Source organism: Plecotus auritus (genome assembly GCF_963455305.1).
Source record: "Plecotus auritus genome assembly, chromosome: 10".
Taxonomy (NCBI): domain Eukaryota; kingdom Metazoa; phylum Chordata; class Mammalia; order Chiroptera; family Vespertilionidae; genus Plecotus; species Plecotus auritus.
Genome location: NC_137785.1, coordinates 25,409,750 through 25,433,971, shown reverse-complemented (window position 1 = coordinate 25,433,971; position 24,222 = coordinate 25,409,750). Strand labels below are relative to the sequence as shown.

Below are 24,222 nucleotides of genomic sequence, written 5' to 3'. Positions count from 1 at the left end.
CGCACGCGGGTGACGTCACTCTGAGCCTACCCGGCCCGGATGTCGCGCACTGACCACGTCGCCATGGAGTCCAGGGCGGGTGAGGGTCCTGTCCCGGATCTGGCTGGGGGCCTAGGGACTACGGAGGGAAGGAAGGGGGCAGGAGGGACCATGGGAAAGACGGACGGGTCACGCGGAAGAGGGCTTGGGTCGAACCCGGGCGGGATACCAAGATAATGGGATCAGAGGGAGGAGGGCTGCCTGCCGGCCTGGAGGTGGTGTCCGTGAGCTCGGTACCAATCACAACTACTCCCGAGAGATCTGCCGTACCATACCATTACTGCTTTACAGCGCGGGAAACAGGCTCGCGGCCGCTGGCAAGTGCAGGACGACACCAATGTTACCGAAACGCTGGGGCACTTCGTCATTTTCTTAACTGATGCCTCGGGTGTCCCAGGCACTGGGGAGGCTCGGCCCAGAGTTCCCCGGGCTTTGGTGATTAGTTGCAGGATTGCCCGGCAAAGATCACATAGAGCTCACGGTGCGCCAGGGTCCTGCCATGACTGCACGTGCAGCATGAAAACTGCACAGTAAGCAGTTGCTGACAACACAGTGGGATGCGAAAAAAGACCTTTGGAGATGCTGCCACGTGCCAGGACTGAGCTCAGAGCTAGAGGGAGAAAGAAGAGTGAAACCCAAGCTGACCTGACCCGCAACTACAGCACAGGGTCGGGCATTTCACACATTAATATATGTCGCCTTTTATTATTCTGACCATTTCCTATGTTTTCATAACTTTCCAAGGGCAAGTATGTGCCCTTGTATTCTCTCCCTCCCCTCCTAATTAGCCCATTGCTTCTAAATGGGAGTCACTCAAATGTTTGTGATGAATGGACGCTCCAGGGCAGGGCCCCAGTTTCTGCATGTCTTGTGTTCCATACAGTAAGGGTCCTGTTAGGGATATTGTAGCACTTATGGGTTGTTAGTGAAAGTGATAATGTAATAGCCTTAGGATAGTTGTGTCAATGTAATTGTTTCTGTTTTGGGGAAAAAAAAAACAACACAAGAAAACGGTGAGGGTGCTCTGGGTTCTTTTTGTTTGTTTGTTTTTAATTGATTTTAGAGGGAAACATCAATTTTTTGTTCCACTTATTTATGCATTCATGTGTTGATTCTTGTATATGTCCTTACTGGGGATTGAACCTACAACCTTGACATATCAGGATGATGCTCTATGCAACCGACCCTAAAGCTTTCCGGGCTTTGGCTCAGCCAGGGCCTCTGGGTCCTTAAAGGAAGGACATCTGTCTTTGAGCACTCAGAGCACGCTTTCTAGGGGAGGTGGTGTCTCAGCTAGTCCTGAAGGGAGAAGAGTGGCTGGACCTGGGAGGAGGGGAGAGGAGAGGAAGTATTAAGGTCTGAAAATGAGAGAGGTGGGCAGGTGTGGGGGGCCAGGGACCAACAGTAGTTGAGCCACTTTTTGAATTTGAAGTGAGGAATGATGGGAGATGAGGCTGAAGTGGCCAGCAGAGTTTTGCCGTTCATTCCACACCTTACAACGGAGGGATCCGCAAAACAGTGGAGCAGAATGGAGGAGGGGAGACTTCCTGGAGGTGGTGCCAAAGCTGGGCCTCAAAGAAAGGGTTTGCCAGAGGGACAGGGAGCTGAACAGACTTCCCAGCAGAGGCCAGCAGGTGCAGAGGCCCCGGCAGGAAATAGCTGAGCAATGGAAGCTGCCTGTGTGGCCCACCCAGCAGACAACAGCACAGTCTCAGCCTGCTTCTTTAGGAATGTGTGCTCCCTAAGCATACCCGAGTCTGCCTTTTTATTTCTGGAGGGGTTCAGAAACACAGCCAGGGCTAAGAGGCACCAGCAGTGTTTGGCCTGGGCTGCAGGAGGCTCTGGGGTCTGGCTGGGAAGGGCCTTGTATGCAAGCTATGCCATGGGGATTTAGGTCTAGTCTGAAGGCGTAGGCAGTGGAAACCTCTAGCCGTGGCCTTTAAACCTTAGAACTACATAGCGAGGGTTAACAATTGATATAAAATGGGCGGAGGGATATAAAAGCTACATCAGTAACAAAAGGCTGGAAGCCTCCTGCTTACTGCCCATCAGTAGGGGACTGCTTGTGTAAATTTTGACCTGTTCATGTAGTGGGAGACTGCAAAAAGTATGAGGGTGCTTTAAGATGCCATATGGGCTAATCACCAAGATATTAAGTAAAGGAACAGTGCAGAGCAGTGTGTGTAGCTGTATGGAGAGTGCACTCTCCGTGGAGAAGCCATTGAGGGTGAGAATACAAGTATCTCTTGTGTGAAGCCTGAGAGACCTGGGAAGAATTCACTAGAAGAAACAGATGCACTGACTGCCTTGGGGGAAGGGCCTGGTACCCAGCAGAGGGCAAGTAGAGATACTTTTCATTTTAGATCCTTTTGTATGGTTTTAAAGTCCATTTACAAAAAAAAGAAAAAAAAAGATTAAGCTGTTAGGATGCATTTATCCAAATGTTTCAAAGCCACACAATTCAGAAATGTTCACGGTGAGGACCTGGCTGCCAGCCCCATCCCACTCCCGTCTTCCTCTGGCTGTGAGGCTGCTCCGTGTCACTTGTGAGCAGCTTCCACTCATTTAAGGGAGATTGACGATCTGAGAGGTTAAACCTGCCCCTGCTTCCTGCCTGCGTGATGAGAGATGCCCAGCAACACGCCCTGTGTGGAACCTCAGGTCCACGGCCTGAGTGTTTAGTTATGGTGAGCACCATCTAGGTTCTCTTCAAAGAAGAGGTCCGCTTTCGCTGCCTGTGCCAGAGACATACGTCCCCAAGCACCATGTCCACCTATCCCGCGGGGACTTTTGGGTACATCAGGTACATAGATAGCACTCCTCTTCATAGGAACTTACATTTGGGCACTGAATCTACGTCTAGGTTGGTAGTAAGAGTATATCACTGAAGGAGATTACCACATAAATGCTTTGCTTCATAATTCACAGTGCTGCCGTATAATAAATTGTTATGAAAACAAGTAGTAGATACAAAGTGATTTGGAACAGACTTCTGTACAAGGTTATCCATTTGGGCCAACAAAAACAAAAATGCAGTGAATATTTTTAAATGTGTCTATATGAAAGTGCTGGTTTTGTTTTCTACTTAACTGGAAACTGTCTTTATATTTCTTCACTCCAATAGGAGCATATAGCCAATGCAAATTTTATTAGGACTGCCACAATCTAAGTACAGTATATTTGTTGCCTAAAATTGCATTTCCAAAGTTGGATGTAGAATAAAAGAGTCCCACACTAACAAAGGGGGTTGTAGTTGGTATTCCCAAATAATAGCCAGTTTACACATCACTTAGGGCTAAGGCAAGCTTACTGGATTTACAGCAGGAGTAGACCAATCATAGCTGTTTCAGGACTGAATAGACAGTGCTGAGTGACAGCGCTGTGACTGAGCACAATGCACATTCCTGGCGATGCTGGTTACATGGTGTGGGTTGCATTTTGTTCTCCTACAGGTTAGTAGAACTGGGTTAGACATTGGGATTATATTGAGTTTACTCTATCGTTGGACTTCAATGATTTGTCATGGATGTAGAACTTATCACTAACCCTGATTTTATGATGGAGAGTTCAGAAGCCCTAGATCCTGGTCTGGTCTGTAGAGAATGGAGGGTGCATGAAGCAGGCATGGGAGAGGCCCTGGGTGCATGCGCCGTGGAATTCCTTGCCGCTGTTTAATCAGACACCCTTGTTACGATAGGTGTTTCCAAACAGGACATTCGGGAGCAGATCTGGGACTACATGGAATCACAAAATATAGCTGACTTTCCCCGGCCTGTCCATCATAGGATTCCCAACTTCAAGGTACTGAAACATCCCCAGAGCATTCAAGAGGGAAAGGGTATTCCTTAATGAATAGCATTAGTAATACAGTTACTACCCTGTTCCATGGTGTGAAATCCAAACCACCAGGCGGGGGTGTTTCTGTGTTTTGGGGCGTCCCTTCACTCTTGGGGCCCCTTGCCTTTCTGTGTGTGCAGGGTGGGTTGTCTTGTCAATGTGGTGCTCAGTCTACCGTTTACTATTTGATGCAGAATGAAATGTTTATCCTGGCTGAACGCATGCTATTGTGGTGTCTTTTTACAAAATTGGGTCCCCAAGGATAGAAAGGGTGATGTGCTCTGAGATGTCAGCCCACTGCTAGCACCTTTGGAAAGAGGGAGGCTTCACCAGGCCCTGATGAGTCTGGGCCTCAGGTTCCCAGCCGTTCAGAACAGAAGACAATCAAAGATGTCTCTGATAGTATCAACAGGAACAAGTTTGCTTGAAAAAGGCAACATGCACAGCTCTAATGTTTGGCATACATGTTTCCCGATAGAAAAAGCAAGCGCCTGTTGAAAATACACTGCTCTGTTGGGCCCGAAGGACGTGGTCCACGTGCTTGTCATCACCCCTATTTGGGCTGGACATTCTCTCCTAGCCCGGCTCCCGAGAAGCAGGCCCCAGCCCTTGCCTGGTCCTTAGCTGAGCTGGTTGCGAGGCCATCCTGTTCTTCTGAAGAACTGCTCTTTTGGATGGTTTTGTCGCTACTTTGTTTTGTTTTAGTGCTTGTTACTCCAGGGAGAGAACTGTACGTGAGGTACAGGGAAAGGATGAAAGGTGCACAGAGTCAGTGATGATCTTTGGGAAGGCAGCCAGCTAGGACAGGGACGGGGCTTCCGGGCTCGGGCTCTACCCTGGGTTCATATGCTCTGTCTCGTTCAGGTGGTGGTTCACAGGTGTGTTCCTTTATGAAAATGCATTAAGCTGACACACGATTGGTACCCTTTGGGGGCGTGTGTTTTATTTCAGTAACAAATTGGGGCTAGGCCAGCTTTCTCAGCCCCTTTCTACCCTGACTGCTTTCTTAGACGTTTGTTTGTGTGACTCTTAAATCCTGTTTCACGCACGATGAGTGCTTCTGCTGTCTGGGAGGGATGCTGGAGCAGGTGCTCAGGCTGAGTTGTCCTCTCAGTAACGTGCAGTTGCCTTTAACACAGGGTGCTTCTCGGGCCGCTGAGCACTTCCCACGCTTGCAGGCGTTCAAAATGGCCAGGACCATTAAAGTCAACCCTGATGCTCCCCAGAAAAACGCTCGCTTCTTCGTCCTCGAAGTAAGTGCAACTCTGTCTGCTTGCCTACCCAGGGCTCTTATCTGGCTTGCCAAAACATCAAAGACCTCGAAGTTTTTGCCAGAACGCAGGAAGTTAAAGTGGACCCCGATAAACCGCTGGAAGGCGTTCGGCTGCTGGCACTGCAGGTAATCCCACTTCCCTGCACGGAGCCCTGGCCCTGACGGGAAGGCGCTCACCAGGTGGCTGGTAAATGCGTGCAGTCCTGTACTCAGAAGGCTGGTTCTTCTAGTCCCTCCCACGCAGAACGTGCCCTGGAGTTGTTTTTCCAGGAACAGTCCAGAAATCTTTCACTTGCTCAGCAGTCTGTCAGTCAGAAGTCCTGGATGTTTCTGGAATTCAAAGATAAAAGACGTGCAAGATGATGACATTGAGGCATTCTCAGTTCTGATGTGCTTCATCATAAGGGAAAGATTACACTATGTTTATTCCTTTCTGCTACCTTTGTAACATTGCAGTTCTTTGAAATGTGATAACCCATGAGTCAGGAATCTCTTGAGTCCCCAAAATATATAAATTAGAACAGTGTTTCTTAACTGTATAGGCCCTCTTTCAAGAAAAAAAAAAATTTCTCCAGGGTTGCTTTAAATTATTATAATTCAATAAGTGTAAACATAAAACTTGGTATAAATTTTTTAATATTTTTTAAAATATATTTTATTGATATTTTACAGAGAGGAAGGGAGAGGGATAGAGAGCTAGAAACATCGATGAGAGAGAAACATCGATTAGCTGCCTCCTGCACACCTCCCACTGGGGATGTGCCCGCAACCAAGGTACATGCCCTTGACCGGAATCGAACCCAGGACCCTTCAGTCCGCAGGCCGACGCTCTATCCACTGAGCCAAACCGGTTTCGGCAAAACTTGGTATAAATTTTAATGCTCATAGCTCTTATGCAATGATAAAATGAAAATAAACATATACTAGTAAATTAAGTACAAACAAAATTTTAAAAGCAGTAACATTCAAATAACCACTAATTTTATGAATGGGTGTTGTTTTGCTGAACACATCGCTGCTGATAATGGGAATGCAGTACTGAGAGCAGCGGGGCAGGGTCTTCGGAATTCTGACTTACCCTCCCTCGCCTCATGCGGTGACTCGGTTCTCCTACACCTCTTATGCCTCTGGAGAAGCCTTGGTTCTGCAGGGCACCCTTCATCCCAAGTGGTGAAAGGAATACCAGAAAGTAATTTTACCGGGAATGGGGAGAGTGTAGGGATCCTGCTCTGGTTCTTTCAACTATCCGGTGTAGGAAGAGATTCTGTCTTCTGTTTGTGGTTCAGCCCCAAGAGGCCTCTGGTGTAGGCTCTTCTGGAAGCATTCTTCCTTGCCAGCCTTGTTTTCCCAGTCAGTAAAGCACTTTAATGAACTAGAGGTGGTGATAGCAGCAGCAGTGAAGGACCCACAGTGAGCAGGTATATATGAAAACCATTTCTTTTTTTCTAAAATATATTTTATTGATTTTTTACAGAGAGGAAGGGAGAGGAATAGAGAGTTAGAAACATCGATGAGAGGGAAACATCGATCAGCTGCCTCCTGCACACCCCCCACTGGGGATGTGCCTGCAACCAAGGTACATGCCCTTGACCGGAATCGAACCTAGGACCCTTCAGTCCGCAGGCCGATGCTCTATCCACTGAGCCAAACCGGCTAGGGCTTTGAAACCCATTTCTATCTAAACATTTTCCTGTGTTCATTTAATCCTGCTGACAACCCTGTAGGAGAGATCTCTCTTCCCATATGACATTGAAGAAACCAGATACAGAGAGGTCAAGTGTCTTGACTAAGTCACACGTCAGGAATGGTAGAGACTGGATGGTACACTGAGTCCTCATTGTCACTTTATTTATTTAGGGGAAATAAATAGCCACGCTGTATTTCAGGCTCTGCCACGCATAGGGACGTAGTGGTGAAAAGCACACAATGTCACCTGTAGTCCCTGTGCTCTAGGGCTACGAATTCATCAGTGGTTTCATGTAGTGGGTTAACAATCATGTAGGAAGCAGATAAAGGATGGTGCTGCACACGGCCACAGACCACACCTGGCTTCCCCGGCTCAACCCCAGGCCTTGAATTGGTTTGTGCTTGAGAACCATTGGCCTTGCCTGTGCTTGCCAACACTCACTGCCCGTCAGTACCCTCCCGCGAGCTTTGAAGATGTCTGTCACTGAAGTCAGGTTCTGAGTCAGAGGCTCTGAGTGGGGCTGGAGATGCTAGCGTACAACTAGGGTTGAGATCTGCTGAGCTACAGGGTGAGCAACTTCCAGAAAAGAGGGAGTAACTGGAATCAACCTTCAGTGTACCAGAGTCATCTGGAGACTGCAAATGCCAGGAACCCAACACTAGTTAGCGCTCAAAAGGAAAACAGCATGTGGTCATTGCTTGTATGAAATACTCTTCTCTGTGGTTGAAAATGTTTATTTAAGTAAGCCAAACTGATTTCATGGGTCTTTTATTGGCCTCAGGCTGGCTTCTCCTGCACAAAAACTGAGGCATACTATTTTTTACACAAAAGATTTTATGAATGTTATGATTGCCTGTGGCCCTCCCCGGGGAGATCAACAGAGATGCCCGTGGGCAGTGGTTCTCCTGACTGACCAGGTGGGCTGTTAAAACAGGTTGCTGGGCTGGCTTCCAGTCATTTCTAACAAGTGCCCAGGGGGTTCTGTGGCTGCTGCCCAGGGCACCCACTCTGAGAAGCCCTGTGTCCTCTGGCGCTCACAATGAGAGACTAAATACAGTCAAACCTCGTTTCTCCAACGGCTCCCATGTTGACCAATATGATTCACAGAAAAAAAAAAGATCTCAGTTGTCAACCCAAACTTTATTTTTCAACCTGACAGCCCTTTCATGCTGATACCTCAGCAAGACAAAAAGTGTCTCTTAGGCTACAAACAGAGGAGAGAATGCTTTTGTTGCTGGTGATTAGCACAATTTTAAAACATAAAGAGGCCATCTGGAGTGCTAATGTCGCTAAAGGTGTGAAAGTGCTCACAAAACCACAGTCACAGGCAATTGAATATGTGGAAAAACTGTTGTTGATTGGATCAATGAAAGGCAGTTAGCCCAGGTTACAGTGGTTGGCAAACTGCGGCTCTTGAGCCACATGCGGCTCTTTGGCCCTTTGAGTGTGGCTCTTCCACAAAATACCACGTGCAGGCACGCACGTACAGTGCAATTGAAACTTCGTGGCCCATGCGCAGAAGTCAGTTTTCGGCTCTCAAAATAAATTTCAGTCGTTGTACTGTTGATATTTGGCTCTGTTCACTAATGAGTTTGCCGACCACTGGCCCAGGAGAGCATGTTGGAGGCAGTGGTACATGGAAAATTCGTTTAAGGTTAGTAGGGGGTGGTTCGATAAATTTAAGAAAAAAGTGTTTATTTATAGATTAAACAGTACATTAGACATGTACTGTATAGAAGAAAGGTTAAAACAGGGAATCATTTGGGAGTCTGGAATGGATTAATTCAATTTACATTATTTCTAATGGGGAAAATGATTTAGTTTTCAAACAAATTGCTTCTCGAACAGCCAAGTTAGAGATCCGAGGTTCCACTGTAGAAGATAAGGGCTGTTGACACAGATGAATATATAATATTGATTCTATCAAGTGCAGACCTTTTAGATTGTGATTTATTGAACAGCAAACTAGAGATAAAAGCTTGATGGCAAAACATTATTAATGTATCTATAGCTAATAGTTTTGAATTAAAACAGTAACTATATAGTACTTAATGCTGAGACCAGGGGACATGGGTAAGTTATGGTTGGAAATTTTATAAGAACAGACCTTTGTTGGATTTGTGTTGTCATTTTTTTGCATGTCACAGTTTTCATTGGCAAGTGAAGTAGAATTAGCTGTTTAACAAATGCCTTGCGAAAGGCTGGGGAAAGTCGTGTCTGTAAGTAAAATGAACCCCCACTCATTTATTTGGTTGCAAACGAGTCATTTCCTTGCCAGACACCAAAAAATTGCAGATAATAGTAACTTGTTTCACTCCTGAAATGTTAAAAACATACGCAAGAAAGTTCCTATTTCATTTTGTAATTTATCGATTGTTTTTCTTTTAAAAGAGCAAAAAAACATTGTTGGTTCCAACACCAAGACTGAGAACAGGGTTATTTAATCGGATCACACCACCCCCTGGGGCAACTAAAGACATCCTGAGAAAATGTGCCACCTCTCAGGTAAGTGCTAGAGGAGAGAACTGTTTTCAGCTGCAGCTTCTGGTCAGTTAGAATAGCCTATAATTCACCACAATGTTGGAAATTTATTTTTATCGAAGTCAAATGAACAGAGATGTTAAAAAGTATTCAGCAATCCTGTCATTAAGGGAGCCAGGTAGAAACACGATGAATACATGGGTTCTATTTTGCACCAAGCTGGCAAATTATAAATTCTGTTAAAAAAGAAAAGGAAATCGCCGAAACCGGTTTGGCTCAGTGGAAAGAGCGTCGGCCTGCGGACTGAAGGGTCCCGGGTTCGATTCCGGTCAAGGGCATGTACCTTGGTTGCAAGCACATCTCCAGGGGGAGGTGTGCAGGAGGTAGCTGATCGATGTTTCTCTCTCATCGATGTTTCTAGCTCTCTATCCCTCTCCCTTCCTCTCTGTAAAATATCAATAAAATATATTTAAAAAAAAAAAAGAAAAGGAAAAACAAATACCTGGTACTCTGGTGCCCTCTAGTGTTAATCTGTGATGTTTAATGGTCTGTAGATTTTTATCAAAGGCCATGAGAGCAATTGGGGACAGAGGATAGAATTTCCAAAATATGTTCAGTTGGAATGACTCACCAGTTGTAAATTAATTATTGCTTATATATACATATGTATGTATATAAAAATGCACACACACTCCGAATAGTTATAAAGGCAGTATTTATTAAAATTCATTTCATTTTTTAAATGTAATAAAATCTGCAGACATAGTGTATATACATTTGGGAGGGATACCCTATATATGTATATGTGTATAAATGGGTATGTATATATGAGGATATATATATATATATATATATGTATATATATATGTATATATATATGTATATATATGTGTGTGTGTGTGTGTGTGTATATTTGATATTGTATATAAGATTTTATTGAATGCCTCACCATGTAATAAAACCAAAGTGTATAACTATTACATTAGTGTGCATTATAATGTAATTTGTCTTGTAGTTTACAGATAAAGAAATAGAATTTGGTGGCTTTTCATACTCCTAGGGTAGACCCAGGTCATTTGATTCTTAATTTACTGGAATGAAAAATAGGGCATCAAGATATTCCTTTCTTACAGGGATTTTCCACTTAAGTCTAATGTGTAAAAATTGAATGCTTTATTGTTATTTATTGATAACCTGTTGTATTCCAAAAATGGAATTTGATGAGGCTTACAATAGTACATAATAATAAAGTAAAATAATAAAATATGTTGCAAAAAGGAGCAAAGGGAAAATAAGGATAGAAGAATAAGAGGCAGCAGTGGTTCAGATTGCTGCTCAAAACTGCAAGCCTGTGGCCCTCTGCATTAGCAACTTGGGTTGCACACGTTTCTTGGAGCGACAGGGGATGTGTTTCATGTAAATCATAGGCTCATGACAGTAACAGAGTCTTTTCCTGGGATCGAGGTCCAGGTTGGTGCTGCTATAGCGGCCTGTCACCCGAAACAGCACCCCTCTCCCCTCCAAAAGGGGACCGCCACTCTGCTTATTGCCAGGAGTTCCCCATGAAGTGCCGGCACTGGCTGGTCCCACACACGCACTCCTGAAAGCATAACGGCCCACGAGAAGGCCAGACTCGTTCCCATGGCTGAACTTTAATGAGGATTGAACAGCAGGGTTTGGTCATTTTTATAGCATGAGATATTGGATCCAAATCAGAGATTCAGAGTCATGAACTTCAAAAAGATTTTCATTTTCATTTGCTTTATGGCTAGGGAAAGTGGTGAAGTGGGGAGAGACACGTCTGCACACAGATACAAATTTTAGTGCGATCATTATTTTGTTTGCCAAAGCTTAGTGGCAGAAATACTGCCGCAGTGCAGATCTACTCTAGGAGACTCCGAGGGCGCCTTATTTCTTGGAAGATGAGTCTCTGAGTTTGTCCTCACCACCTCAGCCCCCTGACACCATCACGCCCCAGCCATCTGTGTCTGTCATCCTTGTCGTCGTATTTGCTCAGACACAGGAGTGTTCTAGTAACCACCCAGCGGGCAGGCAGAAAAGTGTGTCAATCACATGATAAGTCCGTCTACCCATCAGTGACTCTTTTTGTTGATTGGAACATGAATTTGGAGAATCAGGAGACTCCTGCTTGCTCCTGCTCTGTCTGGCGAGGCTTAGCAGGTGAGGCTGGCCAAGTGAGGGAAGAGGAATTGTGACAGACAGAGTTACAACCCAGAAACCCCACACAGCTGTCTGCTTACTACGGCTGCCCGACACTGAGCCCATTAAAACTGAGTTGGGGACAAGGGCTGTGGATGTGAGATGCCTGTCTCCATGGCCACTGAGAGTGAGGAAAACAGGCTTTCCCACGGTGGGAACACCGAGGCTGTTGACCAGTTTGACTGTCGGGAGTCCCCAAACTAATCTCATGTACTGATTTAGTACATGGCTTGTCATGTAGTTGTAGACGGGGGACAGGGGCCAATACTACACCCAGTGATTCACTTCTGCCAGGTACTGGTATGAACATTGTCCCAATGTGGTTTCCTAGATCAACTGTAGCCCTTGTTATCGGAATCACGGCCTATCAGCTTCCCTATTCGTTAAATACGGGCCTCCACCAGTTAGCACACATGGGAGTACTTTCGGTGCATTTTGGTTAAATAAGTAATATTTCAGAAGTGAGTTTGCTATACACGAAGGTAATGGCCTCCAGCCTTTCATACTGCATTAATGTGGCCACGTCTCATGTGCCAAATGCCCTCCGTGCTATCATTTCATTGTAATATCAGCCCAACAAGCCTGGGTGGTGTCCCTGTCTGGAAGATGAGGAAACTGAAGCCCAGAGAGCGTCCTCCTGCTGAGGTCACAGGGCAGAGGGAGCTGGACCAAGTTCTGAGGGACTCCTGAGCCTCCTGTGTTCTGATCACAATGCTCTTCAGTGATGTGGGAAAATGGTTTGCTAAAAATCATGAAGTTAACATCCTATCCATTTGTGCTGTCACTTCCTCTTGGCGTCTTTCCTGGGAAGACATTGTGATAAATTATCCTAAAATGGTTTTCCTGAAATTCCATCTCTGCCGTGTTGTAGGGCTGCGCGTGCATCTGCTTCTCGCAGGAGGTTGATTCCGACTCGCACTCGCCTGTGAGCTGTGAGGTGGGGCAGCCGCTCGCTGCGGGGAAGCTCAGGTCCGTGTCTCTCTCCGCAGGGCGTGAGGGACTACAGTGTTCCCGTGGGCTTGGACGCCAGGGTCCTCGTGGACTTAGTGGTGGTGGGCTCCGTGGCCGTTTCTGAAAAAGGTAAGATTAAAAATAGAAACCTGTGCGACCACTTGGCCTGCAGCTTGCTTTCCACCGGCTCTGCTCGGCTTCTGGGCGCCAACGGCAAGGAATTTCAGCTTCTGGTCGCATGCCTGGCTTCCAAAACCAGTACATCTATCGTTCATTTTGAAGAGTTAACTCCGTCCCTCCCACTCCTGGCCCCACTCAACACTTTTACAGTATTTTCACTCTTCTCAACAGGAAAAATAAAGTGAGATGTTCCCTTCAGGTGGTGAAAGGTTTTCCCTCTGTTCTTAACTGGCTCCGAGCTGAATTTATTTGCAGTATGTCAGTAAAGAGCTGGTTTTGGAGAGCCTCCAGTAAGTGGGAAACCTTAACTGCTACACCTTTTGTTACGGAGCAGCAGCGTCCTGGACAAGACGTGCCCCGCGCCTGCTGCGAGGCTGGTGCTTCGCGGTGCAGGCAGGTGAGCTGCGAGGCTGGTGCTTTGTGGTGCAGGCAGGTGAGCTGCGAGGCTGGTGCAGGCAGGTGAGCTGCGAGGCTGGTGCAGGCAGGTGAGCTGCGAGGCTGGTGCTTCGCGGTGCAGGCAGGTGAGCTGCAAGGCTGGTGCTTTGTGGTGCAGGCAGGTGAGCTGCGAGGCTGGTGCTTCGCGGTGCAGGCAGGTGAGCTGCGAGGCTGGTGCTTCGCGGTGCAGGCAGGTGAGCTGCAAGGCTGGTGCTTCGTGGTGCAGGCAGGTGAGCTGCGAGGCTGGTGCTTCGCGGTGCAGGCAGGTGAGCTGCGAGGCTGGTGCTTCGCGGTGCAGGCAGGTGAGCTGCAAGGCTGGTGCTTTGTGGTGCAGGCAGGTGAGCTGCGAGGCTGGTGCTTCGCGGTGCAGGCAGGTGAGCTGCGAGGCTGGTGCAGGCAGGTGAGCTGCGAGGCTGGTGCTTTGTGGTGCAGGCAGGTGAGCTGCGAGGCTGGTGCTTCGTGGTGCAGGCAGGTGAGCTGCGAGGCTGGTGCTTCGTGGTGCAGGCAGGTGAGCTGCGAGGCTGGTGCTTCGTGGTGCAGGCAGGTGAGCTGCGAGGCTGGTGCTTCGCGGTGCAGGCTGGTGAGCAGCGTGGCGCCGACGCTCTGCCTGGCACCATCAGGGGTGAGCCTTGTGCTTCCTGAGGGATCTCTTCCCCCTGCACTGCTCTGCCCCAGCCCAGCCTGAAGCTCTTTGAAAACAATCTGCTGATTCTTTGTTGGAATCTCAGACCTGCTTATACAGTGTGATTTGGGTCCCACTAGGAAAGTGTTCTCTCTCCTCTCGTCCCCAAAACTCTTTGTTTTTCTGTTTGTTTGTTTTTATTTAAATATGTCTTTATTGATTTCAGAGAGGAAGGGAGAGGGAGAGAGAGATAGAAACATCAATGATGAGAGAGAATCATTGTTTGGTTGCCTCCTGCACACCCCACACCAGGGATCGAGCCCACAACCTGGGCATATGACCGGGAATCGAACTGTGACCTCCTGGTTCATAGGTCGACGCTCAAACACTGAGCCATGCCAGCTGGGCACCCAAAGCTTTCTCTTTGAAATTAATTGGCCAAGGTCCAGTTCTGTCTTCAGGAGAGGTTTTCAGTAAATAGTTGGTGAGAGATGCTCCAAGGCAGTCACTGAGCTTGGTGTTTTTAAATGCTGGTCTGCAGTATCTTCACCTTCAATTTACTTCCTGTCTTTTCCCAGCTCTGAGCTAATATGTGAGATGTTTTGCTTTACCTGTGCACAGTTACAGATACTTTATCTGTCACAAGGGGGCTGCACATGAGCACACCTTTCCTGCGTGCCTACCAGGGGCCAGGAGCCAGGCCAGCAGGGTGTTCTCTGCCCGGGGCCCACAGTGAGTGGGAGGAGCAGACAGCAGCCGAATTGAAGGACCATGTGCGCGGCATCAGGTGGAAGTTAGGACGGGCAGCAGCGGGGTCAGAGGAGGGACCTGTGAGCCTCGAGCAGGGCATCATCTCAGAAGTGACACCAGGGCTGGCCCTTGCATGCTGGTTGTTCCCGAGGCAGGTGGAACGAGGGGAGAGGTGGCAGGTCTTCGGAGCAGGGCCCTTTGCTGGTTGGGGCCGGCTTTCCTGAGGCCTTGAGGCCAGTGACAGGATTTGGACTGGACTGATCTGACAATGGAAAATCAGCAAACATCTCTTCTTTCCAAGATTACCAGGGGTTTCTTTTTTAGCTTGGGATGTATGAAGAAGAAAGTGTTTTATAAATCTCACCATCCAGATAACCAGCTGACTAAAGCAACAAAACCACCTGCTTGTGTTTGGGGAATTTGAATGGCACAGAAAGCATCACCCCGTTCCCCTTCCCCTGCCCCCCACCGTCTTCCTTTTCCCAAAACCCGCTGCTGGCAGTTCCTGTGTCAGTGCAGACACCCGCACCACCTGAGACACAGGTGTCGCGTGTGTTCTGCGTGGGTTGTGTGTTCATCCTGTGTCTGTGTCACAGGACGGTGGCAGCACTCGCAGCGCTTGGTGCCATGCGGGTGACGTGTCTCCAAGGCCTTTGCCGTCAGCACAGCCGGGCTGACGTGTTGATCACCCTGGCTGATGGACATTTCGTTTTCTTCAGGGTTTGGTTTTGTTTCTTCCCTTGCGGATGGCGCTGGAGTGAGGTGTTAGCTTGTCATATGGCCTGCGTGGGCCTTTGGGGACTATCTGTGGGAAAGGAATTGCCGACAGGATTTTAAATCCTGATGGATGTTGTCAGATTACTCACCAGAAAGGCTGCCCACCTCACACCCCCAGCACCGTATGCCTTGCCTCTCTTCCCCCCGCCTTGTTAATCACTGAAATCATCCAACTTTAATGATTTGCCCATCTGATGGCATTTCATGTGCCTTTTGATTTGCATTAGTTACAAGTGAAATTCAACATTCTCATCTGTGTGCTATTCATCTGCCCATTTCTTTCTGTGGACGGTTCATATCCTTTGCTATTTTTCTGTTGAATTGTCTTTCTCTTATTTCTTTGCCTGCACTGTTGAAGGCTTTTAATTGTAAACGTAGCATGATCAGATCTGAATCTCAGATGCACGAGCAATGATGCTTGCTTACACTCTCGGTGGTGAGGCTGATGTGAAGTAGAAGTCAGAATTTCTGCACTGTCATGGGCTGCTACCCAGAGGAACGTGTAGGCTCAGTTTGGGAGCCAGAGGCATGTTACTGCTTACTGTCCTGCTGCGTTCTTTCCTCCTGTAGCCTCGGATAGTAATCCCTTTGCTACGCTACCATTTACGAATTAGCAGAATAGCACGAGTACTGCTTACACCACCCTCCCTCAGGGGCTGTAGGGTTGGTTGGGTAGCTATGCCATCTTAAATCACATATTCCTGATATGAGAGCTTTTATTTTCCCTTCAAGGGAAGGAGACGAAAAAGATTTTGCCTTTAGTAGGAAGTTACTCTTAGTCCTTTTAAAACCAACTCTCTCATTGTTTTTAAATGGAGTCCTGCTAGCACAAAGCTCACATAAATGCAGGCTCAGTTTCCTTTCGTAGCATGTTAAACGGTTGACGTTCACTTCATTGTTGTGTTAGCCGCTGTACATATTCAGTGTTGTTACTCCTCTCTGATTCCTCTTTAAGTTCATTCTCAATGGGCCGCCTTGGAGTTACTATGGAAGGCCAGGGATATGGGGTCCACGTTTCTCCCTTCATTGTGACGTAATGTAAAGTTTACTCCTGAATGATTCCCCGGACCCTATTCAGGTGTTGATTCTCTGCGTTGTCTCTTAGGCTGGAGAATTGGGAAGGGAGAAGGTTATGCTGACCTTGAATATGCCATGATGGCGTCGATGGGAGCAGTCAGCCAGGGGACGCCAGTGGTCACCATCGTCCACGACTGCCAGGTGCTTCCTGTGGCCAATGAGCCACTGCCGTGCTCCTCCGAGAGTGTGAGGGGGACGTGGGGAGGGAGGGGACGGTTGGGAGAGACAGACCAGTCGCTGCCTTCACTCCGCACTGTGTCATGAGTGGCATTGATCAGCCGGGGCTGGACCTGTTTAGTGAGGGGGCAGCTAGGCCGCTCCCAGTGGATCTGGGGAGATGGACCCTCCACTCACAGTGCCGTGAACACTGCAGCATGTTCCCCGTCAGCTCCTTTACCCACTTCTGTTTGCCCAGGTCGTCGACATACCTGAAGCACTTCTTGAGGATCACGACCTCACCGTGGACTATATTCTTACTCCAACCAGAGTCATCGCCACAGGGTGTGAGCGCCCAAAGCCAACAGGAATCACGTGGTCTAAGGTGGGTCAGCACGTGGCATCGAGGGCAGCCACAGCCTCCCGTGGCCAATGCTGGCCACAGCTTGGAGGCATCTCTCTTTCTCTGTGTTCTCCATCTGGCATGGCAGCTGTCCCCAGACCTGGAGTGGCTGTACGTTAGAGTTACCGTGAGCTTTTCAGTAATTCATCTCCTGAATCACTGTCTCCAGGCACAGACCTAAGAATTACTTTGCAAACCTGTGGGATTCTGGTTAGCAGCCAGGTTCAAGGTCTCCTTCCACAAGTCATCTAGCTATAGATAGCAGAAATGAGCCAATCACTAGGAGGGCTAGCGACTAGGATTTATTTGCCAACTGGTTTATGGCATTGTACTTGGAGATACTGTAATTAGAAAGCTAGTGGGCGCTTCAAGGCATGGGTGGCATCTGGGGAAGACAGCCCATGTCCTGGCTTGTCCTCCTCTGAGCGTGCTTCCTCTAGAACCTTTCCACCTGGGCATTTGGAGGGACCTCAGAGCATTGTCATCAGTGATAAGCTCTAGTCTCATGCAGAAGGGTTGTATTTCCATTGGAAATACTTGTGGCGTTTCTGTTCCTCTTTGCCAGCAGCTGCTCAGACCTGCCCTAGCATTTTAGAATGAGGGGGATTTTAAAGATCGCCCATCCTTGTCTCCTTATCTCTGGTTCAGGAAAGCGAGAGCCAGAAAGAAAGCCATGTATCCAAGTTGTAAAGCCAGCGTGTGGCTGAGGTACAGTTGGAACCCAAGGCTCTTCTTTTTGGGTTGGCAACAGACGCCTGCAGTGTCAGATTCCTGATTTATATTGGACTTCACATGTGTTTGTAGGGACAGGTTTGTAATGTAATCATTAAAGAGTACATGAGTGACTGATACCTGTGTGCTCCAGTGAAGCATGATCGCAGCGTATAAAAGAAAATCAAATTTGCTCTTTACTATTTTTTTAGTTACACAAGGGCGGAAATATTTTTTTATGTTTGATTAACAAGCAACATCTTTCATTGCACATGGCAAGTTAACAACATGTAACCAATGTCCCTAATTGCCAGCCAGGAAAAACAGTAGCACTGCCGTGGAGCTGTCCCGAGTGTGATGTGCAGCCGAGGTTGGCTCACAGAGGCCTTTCTGTCCGCGTGGGGCAGTCGCTGAGCCGTCGGCATAGAGCACAGAAACGGCAGGCAGCTGGCAGGAGCCACCTCACGGCCAGGGGGCTTTTCCACTTAGAATTTGTGGGCGAGTGTGGAAGACCACACTGACGTTAGCTTGTCATTCCTTGTACCCAATAAACATCTTGCTCTTGAAGCAAGCAGTTTTACTTGAAAGCACGCATCTGTGCATCCCAGTTTCTAAAGGCCCTTTGCACGTGCCGGTGCGAGGGTGCTGTAGACTTCCCGCTAGTGTGTGCTGTGGGTAAAAGCGTTTCATTATTCTCCAGCTGGTTGCAGGTGGTACCGTACCGGCCCTAGGGTGTGTGCAGCAGGACGTGTTTTTGCTTCACGCGACATGTTTTAAAATGAACTTCTGTCGCCCGAGTGTAGAGCCTTGCCCCGTGGGCCCGGTTTCCCCGAGAACACTTACTTCTGCCTGAGGGAGCTCTGTGGTTCCACCGGGCAAAACCCACGGGAGTTACAGCACGTGAAGGGTGGTCACCCTCACCGGCCCAGACAGCAGGCGCTGAGGCCTGCAGTTCCCGCTGCTGCTTTGCAGTGGAATAACGTTTAGCTCCTCCATGTAGGTATAGTCAGACTTTTTCTCTGATTGTAATTGCAGGTTTTGATCATGCTTTCTATATACCATATCTAGTAACTTAAGAATCTAATTATGACTAGTTTAAGTCAGTTTTTAAATATTCTGAAAGACTACAAGAATCTGAACTCATTAGGAAGGTAGAGCGGGGACAAGGGAAGGAGTTGGGTTGGCTGGACTTAATCTTTGGGATTTTCTTGGGACCCAGAGCCTCTAGGCCTGTGAGTTTAATCACCTTTTGATGAATCAGTTCAAAAGAATTTTGGAGGGACAGTGGGCAAAAAGCTCCTGTCGATTCGAAAAGAGTAGTTACATCTTGTGGAAATCCCATGGCACAGACATGATTTTTTCTTTTGTGTCTGAACAGTGGGCAACATGAGAAGGAGCAAGCCTGTCTGTATACCATCTTTCCATGGCAGCTGAGTCTGTGTGCCATTCTGAAGACCAGAAAGGACAAGTGCTGCTCGCAGAGGCTTCTCTAAGTGACTGAAAGCGCGTGCTTCAGTGAACGTGATTGTAGCATGTAAAAGAAAACCAAATTTGCTTTGCCAGGGAGCAAGGCTGGGGTCCACTCCGTGAGGGCTCTGACCCACAGAAGGGCTTTGCCGAGGTGGGGAGTGTTACTTAGACCAGGTACTAAATTAATTCTGCAAGAAGGTGCTAGACTATTCTTAGGTGTTTGTGTTCCTATAAATCTTACTCTAATTCATTGATTTTTAACCTGAGGCCTGTACACTTCTTGTGGTTTGGAAGTCCATGAACAAACATTGTGGAATTATACACAGAATTGTGGGAGAGTCCCAGGGAGGGAACCCCAACCTCTGCGGGAGGTGACCAGGCCAATTAAGGGAAGGCGCTGCCCCTATCAACCCGCCACTGCTGCTGCCTCTGGCCTCCCTTTGCGGGAGGCAACTGAGTGATCAGGGGAAGGCACCGTCCCCATCACCCCGCTGCTGCTGCTGCTGCTGCTGCTGCTGCCACTGCCCGCCTCCACGGTGGCCTGCCCTTGGCCCTCGCAGCTGCTGCCATGGCTGCCTGCCTTTGGCCCTCGCAGCCACTGCGGCTTTGTCCGGAAGGCATCTGGTCTAATTAGCATATTACTCTTTTATTAGTATAAATTCTGCCCCGGCTCAGTGGTCCAGGCTCAGGCTGACCCGCGGGCAGCCCTGCCCCAGCAGGACAGAGCCAGCAGTCTCCACACTGCAGGCCCATAGAGGCAGTTCCAGCCTGTTTAGGCGGCTCCACAGTTGAGCCTCATTTACTGGGACACCTACCTTTCCTTTGTTGTAGGGTTCAGGAATTATCTGTTGATTGATTAGGCCAAAAAGCCAAAGATGTCCTTTATATAGAAGTCCTGTCCATTGAGACTTAACGTTGTGTGTGTGTGTGTGTGTGTGTGTGTAGTGTTTGTTATTTTACACCAGTGGTTCTCAACCTTTCTAATGCCGCGACCCTTTAATACAGTTCCTCATGTTGTGGTGACCCCCAACCATAAAATTATTTTCACTGCTACTTCATAACTGTAATTTTGCTACTGTTAATGAATCGTAATGTAAATATCTGTGTTTTCCGATGGTCTTAGGCTCTACAGCAGCGGTTCTCAACCTGTGGGTCGCTAGCAGGGTCGCCTAAGACCATCGGAAAACACAGATATTTACATTACGATTCATTAACAGTAGCAAAATTACAGTTATGAAGTAGCAATGAAAATAATTTTATGGTTGGGGGTCACCACAACATGAGGAACTGTATTAAAGGGTCGCGGCATTAGAAAGGTTGAGAACCACTGTTTTACGCTCATTGCTGAAACTGTTCTATTTCAGACTTGCCTTGTTTCCACTGTTTCAGTGACACATTTCTCTGAGAAATGCTCCTTCAGTGGAGGGTGGAGAGCAGGAGGGGATCCCTGTGGCCTATTACAGACCTCATCCTGCCCAGTGGCATAGGTCAGGGGGAGGGGCAGATACGGAGGCAAAAAAACCATTATCCTGGGGAGCCAGCAGGGGACATGCCATTTGTGACCCTGTAACCTTCATACTAGTGACCTCAGCTGCCCCCTCTGTGCGGGAGGTCTTCAGTTCTCTGCTTCCTGGCCTCTGGGAGAATAGAGAAAGCTGCCCGTTCTTGCCAGCTGCTGTGGCATGCCCTCAGCCAGGGGCTCAAAGCTACTGAGTAGGAGAGTGGGGACCCACATCACAGGGCTCGTGGCTTACCGTGCAGATAGAGAGCACGTGTGGCAGAGGCCCCTGTGGGGTTTTCATCTCCTCCCTCCTGACCAAGTCGTGGTCCCTTTTGGACACTCTGAGTAGCTGGAACTGCTTTACTTTTTCAGATCAGCTGTGCGATGATGGGAAAAATCCCAATACTCAGAAGCCTTCGCTCCCGAGAGAAGCGGGCTGGGAGAGACGTCACACTTAAGGATGAGCACCCGCACCTAGAAGCCCGCAGCCAGCACGCAGCTCGGCCAGGCGCTGTAAGCAGACCCGGGAACCCAGCCCAGCCGGAGGCAGGTTCCCCGCAGGGGAAGGATGTGCCTTCTGACACTGTTTATGTGGGGAACCTCCCCCGGGACACCCGAGTGAGTGAGCTGAAGAGAGCCCTCAGAGAACGGGGCACAGCCCCACTGCAGCTCACCTGGCAGGGCCCACAGCACAGGGCCTTCCTCCATTTCCAGGACCCAGCGTCGGCCCAGCAGGCCCTCTCCTGCTTACAGGGCTTACACCTGGGTGCCAACACCCTGAAGGTGGCGCTGGCCCGGCAGCAGAGGGCCAGTGACCCGGCCGGTGGCCATGCTAGAGAGCCGCACCCAGACCATTGAATGTCTGTGACAACCTGGACCTCCAGAGGCCCGCATAGTAGGATGCAGCTGGACTGTTGCTATACGAGCTGCTTTGACAAGGTTTGTTCTTTCTAGGAAGTCACAGCCTTCAGGCCCTGCCTGGTAATCTCCGGACAAGTAGGGAAATTAACCAGTACACGTCCTACGCTCAGGAGGCTGAGCAACCCATGGATTCAGTTCTCTTTATCATGGTCCTTAGCCCACTGGATGGTATAGCCATGCTGGTTCTCTGGAGAGACAGCAGTTGGAGGGTTTAGGGGACCAATGAGCAATAAACGAGTGGGAGTAAGTGGTGACAGTGGTTTAGAAGAGTCTGAGGCTCCGCCAGGGACCAGACGCAGGAGCACTGTGGGACAAACCAGGACACACGCTCGTGCCCCAGGACCCTGCCTGGCACTGCTGGAGGGGAAAGCTGCATTCACACCGCAGAAGCCAAGTACCTCCGCCTCCTGGGTACAAGCCACTTGTCTCAACTCAGTCCTGGTGTCAGAAATGGAGAGCTGGTGCGACATGGACCCTTGGTTGAGTGGGCTCCCCTCTGTCCTCTCCTTAACCTTTCTAGCCCTTCTCCTCCCCCTGGGCTTCGATCTGCCCTTCACACAGCAGGAAGCGCTGGCTCGTAGGAGACAGTGGCTTTGGAAAGTGAGTCATCCAGGCCTATGTCACAGGCAGTCCCACAGGTGCGCTCACACTCCCATTTGCCCAATGCCTATGTTTTCCGAGTTTTTTCCTCTAGTTCAGCCATGGGCAAACTACGGCCCGCGGGCCAGATCCAGCTGTTTTATCCGGTTCTCTTGCTCTCCCCTCTGCTCCTTTACTTTGAATTTATATTAGTTCACACAAACACTCCATCCATGCTTTTGTTCCGGCCCTCCGGTCCAGTTTAAGAACCCATTGTGGCCCTTGAGTCAAAAAGTTTGCCCACCCCTGCCTAGTTCCTTGTTCCTAAAAAACAAGCTGGATTTTGGCTGAACTATGCTTTCTAAACAGAAGCACTTTTGCAATTGATCCTGGGCACAACGTCAAAATAAGCATTTAAGTGGAGGTTTTATTTTTTTAAATGTACACGCATTGGAAATTTTATTTTTTCACCAGAGGGTCTTACTGTTTATTTTAAGTACATTATTATGCCTCAAGAGGCCAGGCCTTGCATGAACTTTCAAGAAAATATTCTTAAGGTACTCAATCACCCTTGGAAAAAAGCATTTTCTTTTTGGTTTTACAATGAAAATACTGTGGAGACTTTGGAAAGAAAATCTGTTCAAATAGACAGATATCCAAATAGATATTTATCTAGCAAAATGGGACTATTCAGGAACAACAAAGAATTGTAATTCGGGACATAGGGTCTAATGGCAAACCATGTGAAAGTCTTGAGAAACAAAGGAGAGGAATGTTCTTTTATGGACTTGGGAGGAGCTGTTGTAAACAAAGAGCCCATTGGAGGAAACGGAAAGATGGAAGTGTAGTGACTTTTCATTGGCTGGGTTATGGAAGCCTCCCATTGGCTGAGCTGTTACTAGGCCAGAAGGAATCCTTTCTTCCTCCTGCTGAGGCAGCAAGTAGAATCATGCCCTGTCAGAGAAGTGGGGTGCTTCCCTCCTGTTGGGGTAGGTAGTGTGCATAGAGTGGCACTTATGAGAGACCTCTCTTCCAACTTCTGGACTCCACTTTCAACGAGGTTTCTGTTTATTAATTTTCACCATCCTTAGATTTGTTCATTAAATGCAGACTCCTTTTCCAAGTTGTCATGAATAAAATGAGAGTAGACAAATATCTTAAAATGGACCAGGACCTTCCCTGCCTTGGGACCTCTGGGCTTCCTCTGTCTTGGCCTGAACTGTCCACCCTCGTTTGCAGGGCTGATTTTGTTTTGTCACTAGGTGTTCAGCAGGGATGTCAGAGGCCGACTCTGGCCACCCAATCCAGAGTAGCGAGCTGATCATCTTAACTCCTCACTCTGTTGCCTTTTGTTTAGTTTTTCTTTTTTTCCTGAACACCTCTTGTATTTGGCATGCTCTTGTTTGTTTTTTGTTGATGTTTTCACTGTTGACTAGCACTCCAAAACGGGAAATGTGTCACTGCCTATCTTTTTCACTCCTGCTATACCCCAGCTGCGAACAAGTCCTGGCAAATACATAGCAGCTCAGGGAAACGAACATGTGAATGGATTCATCCAAGCCTAGAGAGGGAAAGGAGAGCATGATGATACCGCCCGAGGCCCTGTGTTCAGTTGTGCCTACGCCAGCCTGCCGTGGACTATGTTACACCCATCAATAGAGATCCCTCTTGGTTAAACCAGGTCGCTTGGGTATTCTGTCCCTTGCAGCCAGAATAATCCAGATTTATTGATATACAGATCATCTGAATGAGTTTTATCATGTTTGTATTTGTGGGAAAGTAGTATAAGGAAAACTAAAGACCACGTGCCTGAAATATAAGTCCCCCAGACGTACCAGCCTGGGTCCATCTTTGATCCCTCCGTCCTGCCTCGGGCAGGCCTGGGCTGTCTTCCTCAGAGCCGCCAGGAAGAGCACTCAGATTGCAGGACAAGTGCTGAGGGACCCAGCTTTTTGTTCCCAAGACTCGAGTACTTGTTGGAATCATAATTGCATAATTTACATGACAATAATGAGGTTAAAGAACGGAAAATGACCACTTGACAACGTGCTGAGAAATACAGATATCTTTTAAGTGGAGCTGTCTTGGCTTGTGGTTCCCATCCTGTATTTTCCTAAATGGTTGTGTGCTTTGCCAGTGGATTTGCCTCGGG

At 48.2% G+C, this 24,222-nt stretch overlaps 1 protein-coding gene across 3 annotated transcripts; it reads left to right on the top strand.

The window, feature by feature from the left end:
• MTHFSD (methenyltetrahydrofolate synthetase domain containing) lies at positions 1 to 21,743 on the top strand. Of its 3 annotated transcripts, none has more exons than XM_080643896.1 (8): positions 1 to 79; positions 3,751 to 3,840; positions 5,162 to 5,275; positions 9,228 to 9,341; positions 12,527 to 12,617; positions 16,358 to 16,470; positions 16,745 to 16,870; positions 20,943 to 21,743. In XM_080643896.1, the coding sequence occupies exons 2-8, from the start codon at positions 3,778 to 3,780 to the stop codon at positions 21,426 to 21,428; spliced, it is 1,107 nt and encodes a 368-aa protein (XP_080500022.1). In that variant the 5' UTR covers positions 1 to 79; positions 3,751 to 3,777; the 3' UTR covers positions 21,429 to 21,743. The 3 variants fall into 3 exon arrangements, with proteins under 3 accessions (XP_080500022.1, XP_080500020.1, XP_080500021.1); XM_080643894.1 differs by having other exon boundaries at positions 18 to 79; positions 3,737 to 3,840; XM_080643895.1 differs by lacking the exon at positions 1 to 79 and adding an exon at positions 581 to 707 and having other exon boundaries at positions 3,737 to 3,840.
• Positions 21,744 to 24,222: the final 2,479 nt, after the last annotated feature.

Bases quoted from the DNA above. Each gene is read 5' to 3' on its own strand.
- MTHFSD (XM_080643894.1), top strand. From the start codon at position 40: ATGTCGCGCACTGACCACGTCGCCATGGAGTCCAGGGCGG. The intron at 80-3,736 runs GTGAGGGTCCTG...TTGTTACGATAG, and splicing joins CGCCATGGAGTCCAGGGCGG to GTGTTTCCAAACAGGACATT. The intron at 16,871-20,942 runs GTGGGTCAGCAC...TTACTTTTTCAG, and splicing joins CAGGAATCACGTGGTCTAAG to ATCAGCTGTGCGATGATGGG.